Source organism: Mustela nigripes, chromosome 15, assembly GCF_022355385.1.
Source record: "Mustela nigripes isolate SB6536 chromosome 15, MUSNIG.SB6536, whole genome shotgun sequence".
Classification (NCBI taxonomy): Eukaryota; Metazoa; Chordata; class Mammalia; order Carnivora; family Mustelidae; genus Mustela; species Mustela nigripes.
Genome location: NC_081571.1, coordinates 1342830 through 1350511, shown reverse-complemented (window position 1 = coordinate 1350511; position 7682 = coordinate 1342830). Strand labels below are relative to the sequence as shown.

At 44.5% G+C, this 7682-nt stretch overlaps 1 protein-coding gene across 4 annotated transcripts in view; it reads left to right on the top strand.

Annotated features, from left to right (window-relative positions):
• GJA3 (gap junction protein alpha 3) overlaps positions 1 to 4874 on the top strand; it is a 21262-nt gene extending 16388 nt beyond the window's left edge. For 3 of the 4 annotated variants that reach the window (XM_059378362.1, XM_059378361.1, XM_059378359.1), the window contains one exon: positions 1409 to 3998. In XM_059378362.1, coding sequence (XP_059234345.1) covers positions 1426 to 2763 — 1338 coding nt within the window. In that variant the 5' untranslated portion in view covers positions 1409 to 1425 and the 3' untranslated portion in view covers positions 2764 to 3998. Of the gene's footprint in view, positions 1 to 1408; positions 3999 to 4580 lie in introns of those variants that run through there. The other variant, XM_059378363.1, reaches the window with a different exon arrangement.
• The last annotated feature ends 2808 nt before the right edge of the window (positions 4875 to 7682 follow it).

The following is a 7682-nucleotide window of genomic DNA, read 5'->3' as shown; positions in this document are numbered from 1 at the left end:
CACCCCCTTCTCCCAAACCCCCTCCCCCCGGCAACCCTCAGTTTGTTGTGAGATTAAGAGTCACTTATGGTTTGTCTCCCTCCCAATCCCATCTTGTTTCATTTATTCTTCTACCCACTTAAGCCTCCATGTTGCATCACCACTTCCTCATATCAGGGAGATCATATGATAGTTGTCTTTCTCTGCTTGACTTATTTCGCTAAGCATGATACGCTCTAGTTCCATCCATGTTGTTGCAAATGGCAAGATTTCATTTCTTTTGATGGCTGCATAGTATTCCATTGTGTATATATACCACATCTTCTTGATCCAGTGAATGGTAATATTTTTCTAAAGACCTCAAATGACCAAAACAAAGGCTTGAAAGTTTATTCTAGGAGAGGGTTAACAGTTAGTTGTCTTTTCTTTAGATCATGGTGAATAAAATATGTTTTGTTTATCTGCCTCTGAACCAATTCATAAAAGTCAATATTTTTAAACATTTTAAAATTCAAGAAGAGAAGAGTGTTTTTAAGGCTGCCGGAATTTGTACATACACTTGGAGCTTGGGCCGCTTTCCTTAGCGAAGAATGAGAGAACAGAGCTCTTTTGGCTTTAGCTGGAAGCATTTGGCCTGTTTGAACAGTAGCGACAGGGAGGACACCTTGCAATCTTGGTCCCCTGTGTCTGCGGAACACCGCTACCTTCCCAGAGGCCGCCTGCGGGCCCTCCGTCCACCTAGGGTGCAGCTCACCGCACCCAAAACAATGAGCGTCGCCCCATGTTACAGACGGAGACACAGGCTCCTGCCTGGGGACGCGCAGTGAGTTAACCATGCATGGAACATTTGCAAAGTGAAAAAGAAAGGAAATAATAGGTAGTAGGTTAATGTGTGGTAGAAGTTATGAATTCATCAGGGGGAGAGTTGCTGTAATCTCACAGGAACAGAAAGGGTGAGGTTAGTAAAGGACCCAAGCTGTGTACCCCACAGCACCAGAGCTGCCTTGGAGACTGGGCCCTGGAAGAGAGCAGGATGGGGAGTTAGAAGCCAGGGGAGAGTTATTTTCTCCTCAGGCAAGTTATCTCCCTTTGGAGCTCTAGTTTCCTCATCGCTGAAGGAAGGGCTTAAGTCGCTCTTGGGCATCTCCTTGGTGTCACCGTTGTGTCCTGTAACAGTAGTTCCGTGTTATGCGGACACTGAGGGCGTTTCTGTAACCCTGCTCAGCGCGACGGTGGACGCACACGCACACGTACACTCACACTCATGCTGTAGAAAGCTCTGCAGCGCCTCCCTGGTTTGGAAGTGGGACTACAGCTCCCCCAGCAGCGATATTCCAGCGCCATCTGCCGAGGCCTGCCCCTAGGGATGTTTGGACCCTACAGGTTGCCAACCTTAGGCTTCCTATTAACCAGCGATGTTCCCTTGCAGGTTAGCACTCTGAAGCAATGGGCGACTGGAGCTTTCTGGGGAGACTATTAGAGAACGCACAGGAGCACTCCACGGTCATTGGCAAGGTTTGGCTGACGGTCCTGTTCATCTTCAGGATCCTGGTACTGGGCGCCGCAGCCGAGGAGGTGTGGGGAGACGAGCAGTCGGACTTCATGTGCAACACGCAGCAGCCCGGCTGCGAGAACGTCTGCTACGACAAAGCCTTCCCCATCTCCCACATCCGCTTCTGGGTGCTGCAGATCATCTTTGTGTCCACGCCCACCCTCATCTACCTGGGCCATGTGCTGCACATCGTGCGCATGGAAGAGAAGAAGAAAGAGCGGGAGGAAGAGCTGCTGAAGAGCGACGGGCCGGCTGCACGCTGTGGGTCGGGCAGCCAGAGCCAGAAGGACAAACCACCGGTGAGGGATGACCGTGGCAAGATCCGAATCGCCGGGGCCCTGCTCCGGACCTACGTCTTCAACATCATCTTTAAGACACTGTTCGAAGTGGGCTTCATCGCTGGGCAGTACTTTCTGTACGGCTTTGAGCTGAAGCCACTGTACCGCTGTGACCGGTGGCCCTGCCCCAACACGGTGGACTGCTTCATCTCCAGGCCCACGGAGAAGACCATATTCATCATCTTCATGCTGGCAGTGGCCTGCGTGTCCCTCTTACTCAACATGCTGGAGATCTACCACCTGGGCTGGAAGAAGCTTAAACAAGGGATGACCAACTATCGCTCAGACACCCCTGAATCCAGGGTAGGGGCCACGAAACCTGGGGGTGTAAGCCCACTCCTTCTTCCCTCCCACTCGGCCCCGCCCACGGTTACCATCGGATTCCCACCTTACTATGCTCACTCTGCCTCTTCTCTGGGACAGGCCACAGGGGCGGGCTACCCCGGGGCCCCTCCACCAGCAACAGACTTTGACATGGCAGCCCTGTCCGAGGCCCCTGGGAAGGACCACCCTGCCAAGTTCTACAACGGCAATCACCACCTGCTAATGACAGAGCAGAACTGGGCCAACCAGGAGGCTGAGCAGCAGACTTCTGCTAGGAGGGCCTCCCTTCCAGCTTCGGGTTCTGCATCCCTGAGCCCTACAGGCAGCACCAAGGAGCTCCCTCAGGAGGGTGGTGTGGGAAGCAGTGCACCTGGCCTGTTGGAGAATGGCAACGGCAGCAGCTTGGGAGAGAGCAAATTGGAAGTGACTCCCGATGATGGGGAGGAGCAGCCAGTGACCACCGCAGTGGAGATGCACATGCCTCCCTTGCTCCCAGCAGACCCCGGACGATCAAGCAAGGCTAGTAAGTCCAGTGGCGGTCGGGCCAGACCCAATGACTTGGCCATCTAGTGGTGGTCTCTCCAGACAGCGTTATAATAACCTCTTTTCTAGCAACCAAAAACAAAAGAGCAGTTCCAGTCTGCAGGTAGAGAAAGCCTGGAGTGAGAGAGCACTGGAGTGGAGGAAGGGAAGATCAACCGGAAGAGAGCAGGTTTCTGTGTGTCCATGCTTGCTGTTCTTAACACTGTGAGGTAGAGTGGGGAGAACGTCCACGTTTGCTGAGATGGGGAGGTAGGGGCAAAGTGGGTGCAGGGGCTGTTGACCTTTAAAGATATTCCCAACAACCCAAGAGTCCAGCAACCTGGGCCACCTTTGCAGGTGCTGCTGCCCAGCCTTGGGCTCCTGCTGTCTCTGTGGGTAACTGTTCTGCTGTGGTAAAGCAACAGGTGTCTGCAGTCACTTCAGCTCGGGGCAATTAGGTTTTCCATTCCTATTCTCTCCAGAGCCTCTGGGCTGCCCAGAAAGTTGTAGACACATTTAGCACTATCTCTGTTTGATACCTTGAACTTCATTTGGGATATTTGCCAAACTGCACTAAAAAAAGATTTAGAGCAAGTCCATATAGTGTCATTTGAGTTTCTGAAATTGCCTGTGAAGCCCAGGATATCAAACTGTATGCTTCGTGACAAGTGACAATGAGCAGCTACCCTCCAGAGGCAGAGTCAGTGCAGGCGAGAGCCACAGAGGTTGCTGGTAAGAAAGCAGGGAAAAATGCAGCAACACTTGAGATAATTTTTAAACAGCTGAGGAAATTGAAATGAAAGTGTGGCATGTATGCCTTAGGTATTTATTTTTAAATTGATACTTTGTGCTTTGATCTGAATTGTACAGGAATGCCTATCTTCCCCCACTTTCTTTCAGAAGAAATGAAAGAAAAATAATACTATTAAAATGAATACTGACTAAGAGACTGCTAATTTGTCCCATTACGTACTAGTAAAACTTTGAACTTTTTTAAAAAGAAATTTTGACCTTATGAGTCAGCTAATTGCTATGCGAATGTACCATTTAAAAAAAAATAAAGGCAGGGTAAATTTAAGTGCATTTCAAGTACTTCAAGTTGTGAAGTTTTTGAATGGAAGGTTAAAAGTTAACTACTCTTGCCAGAAAAATTATTTATACAGATGAATCAATGACCTACATTTTTTTTAACAGTACAAAATAAAACTCTTTGAGTTTTCTAACCATTCTTTGTGGGCAGCCTGTTTGCTTTCTAAAGTGTAAATAAAAGTATCTGGGTTTTACTTCCTGTGTAAGTGCATGTGCTGATTTCGGACGTGTGCCCCATTTGTCACCCACGCGGATTGCTGCACTGACAGCGAAGGCTCTTTCTCTACATGGGTGTGGCTGGAACATGGCAGAATTTTCTGTACTGCACACCCTGCTGTTGTGTCTGAGTCGCTGTTTGTTTGAAAACCAATGAACAGTGGTAATGCTGAGCCCGGTCCTTCTCACACTCCAACTTCCACTGAGTGCTGTCAGCCCTTATTCAGCAAAACACCAAACACTTGCCAATTTGATTCATTCCTTTGTGTAAATCAACACCAATTTCCCGATGACTTATGGGGGGTTACACTCCAAAACGTAATTTGTGTTTTATATGGTAAAGAGTGACCCACTAGCAACCTGATGAGAAGACTGCAATTCCCATTCTCAGATAAATGTGTGCAACTAGTTCATTAGAGCCTTATGCTTGCTGCAGAATGAACTTAGATAATCTCCTCAGCTTGAAAGATGCCAGCTTCCCATAAATATCCTTTAGGCTTTTCTCAAACAGATTTGAGAATTACAGAAAATTGAGTGGCTATTTTCTCCATTCTCCCCAGGCTAGGACACAACTCATCACTGTAGATTGCAGAGGAGAGAAGATTGATCATCACCTACAGTGGATGCCTTAGGCTTCATGCAGTAGGACCTAGTTCTCTGGGTTGAGAAGGGCCACCAACAAATCTTAGTTTGAAAAGCATTCTTGGGCGCCTGGGTGGCTCAGTGGGTTAAGCTGCTGCCTTCGGCTCAGGTCATGATCTCAGGGTCCTGGGATCGAGTCCTGCATCGGGCTCTCTGCTCAGCAGGGAGCCTGCTTCCCTCTCTCTCTCTCTGCCTGCCTCTCCGACTACTTGTGATTTCTCTCTGTCAAATAAATAAATAAAATCTTTAAAAAAAAAAAACAGCATTCTGATTTTAAAAAAAAATAGCTTTGGTCACAATTCAGTTTACAGACAGCCAAAGTGGATGTGAACACTGGTCCTTTAGGTTCTCCCATAATAAATGTTAATAGAAAGCTTCTGATTTACCCACAATTTGATTTTGGCTGGGGTTGGAGATGAGTGTGAGAGCTATAATTGTATTTAGTTTTTACATTTTAAAATTGGATTTTATCCACCACATGTTGATGAAGATGCCAATATTGTGAATTGACCATAGTCTAGCTGGCCCGTGTCGTGCATGAGTAGGAGTGTGAAATTTGATTCACCTCCTTGAAAATCACTCATTTATAAAGAAGTAATATTCTGTGATAAAACAGTGCCCATAGTATTTTTTCAGAGCAGTGTTCTGATTTCAATTCATGTAAAAAATGAAAGCAGGTGTCCCACTGTGTTGCTATTTGAGACTCTGAAGTCTAGAGTCCTTCTCCCTCACGGGGATGTGGGAGTGTGAGAGGATGTTCTCTATTTAGCCAGTCACTGAAAGCATTAGGATGTGCGACAAAAGTAGACATCATCTCTCCCTATGGTCAGGATTCTAGATATGTTTTTTCTGTAGTCTGTTAATTATTTTAAAATCTCACTGAAATTATTGTTATCTTGATTTAATGGAAAAAATTTTAACTCCATAAGTTTCTTTTAATACTCAGATGCTCTAATTTATTTATTCATATTATGTTTTAATCTGCAGCAGGCAAGACAATTACTCTCTTGCATCTGTATTTGCAGAAGCTCAATTACCCTGTTGGTACTACATAATCCATGATAATGATAAAATGTCAAGCATTACTAATCCATCTTCAAATTCATTTATTAAAATTCCAAGACATTTCTTAATCATTCACTTTCTCCTTTTTAAACTTTATTTTAAAGAATTATTTTTCCCATGAAATTAACAAAAAAGATACCTTAAGTTTCAAAAGAAAATAGAAAGGGGAAAAGAACCAGCCAGAATATTTCTGACCCATCCTGACTTTCCATTTTTGTTAAATGGCTAGATCATAGTTTTCCTATACAAGAACACCTGGAATTAGGACTATAAATAGAATTCAAACATTCTTTAAAAAGATTAAATTCATGAGATTTAAGTCTCTTTTCAATATAGGTTTTTTTTTCCCCTACTAACACTTTCTTTAGGATTTTTGAAAAAAAGTATGTTTGCGGGCACCTGGATGGCTCAGTAGGTTGAGCTGCTGCCTTCGGCTCCCGTCATGATCTTGGGGTCCTGAGATGGAGTCCCGCATCGGGCTCTCTGCTCAGCGGGGAGCTTGCTTCCCTCTCTCTCTCTGCCTGCCTGTCTACTTGTGATCTCTCTCTGTCAAATAAATAAATAAAATCTTTAAAAAAAAAAAAAGTCTTAAAAAAAAAGTCCGTTTGCTGAATATTTTTCTTTTGAACCTTTCTTTTGGTATTTGTAACATTGATTTGTGGCTCTCCACCAAATAAATTCTTTTACAAAGTATTGCATGATTTAAAAAGATAAATGTTTTTGTAAAGATCAGTAGATTCCTGCCACTGCTCCACCCCCCACCTCCATGGAGTTCAGAATATTCTCTAAATAACTTTTAAATACCCTTTAACAGGAAGGCATTGTACATTAAAGTCTGAAAATGTATTTCTCATTGTAATTGTATATCATTACACTGCAGAGCTGAAGTTTATGCATTCTAAGTTTTCTTATTGCCCAAGATATTTTTTTTCTCTTTGCCTTATAGAAGGTCCTAGCAAAACTTTTTATGGTCAGCTAGAAATTCAAATAACACTAAGAGGAGTGAACTGTTTCTAGTATTATATTTGAAGACGTTTGGTATGTAAGTGTAACTTAGATCATAAAATTTACAAGACTCTTACTAAAACTTTATTTTTTGTGTTATAATAGAATCTTTCAACTAAATTGTAACTGAAAATAAGCATTTTATAAGCTAAGTAATAAAAAGTGGCCTTAAATGTAAATCACCAGCTCTGCAGTTGGTTGTTTTTATCGATAGAATCCTTGAGCAGGCTTTCAAAGTAAAACTTTTCATCTAGATAGAATAAGGAGCAAAAACTTTCCTACAGGGGCGCCTGGGTGGCTCAGTGGGTTAAGCCTTTGCATTCAGCTGAGGTCCTGGTCCCAGGGTCCTGGGATCCAGCCCCTCATGAGGCTCTCTGCTTGGCAGGGAGCCTGCTTCCTCCTCTCTCTCTGCCTACCTCTCTGCCTACTTGTGCTCTCTGTCAAATAAATAAATAAAATATATTTTTTAAAAACCTTTCCTACAAAAGAAGTTTGAGAAATTTCTGCAGCGGCTGTTCTGTCTTTTCACAGATACTTAGAATCTTCAAGTAGCCTCTTCTAAGGGTTCCCGGTAGCATTGCTACTACCTCTTGCTGTATGTTCTCCAGAGGAAATAATGTGCACGTTAACCTTGGCTTGTCCCCTTAACTCCTCCTTCGTGCACGATCCTGCTAAGCGGTACCGGGCTTCCAAGAACTGAGAGATCCCTTTGTCTCTGGAGGCTGGAGTTTATCGTTCTCAGCGACGACTTTTCTGTATATAATTGCAAATGATTGTGTAGTTGTCATCTTTGCTTTTACGTCACTTGGCAATACCTGTAACGTATCCGACTCCTTAATAGAAACGCAATCCGCACTTTCGCTGTTACTGCTTTCGCAAATCCGCACATCAATTTGCCGGATGATTTCCAGGGACGCGGTGTAACAAAAAGAGACCCGCCTGGCTGTTTC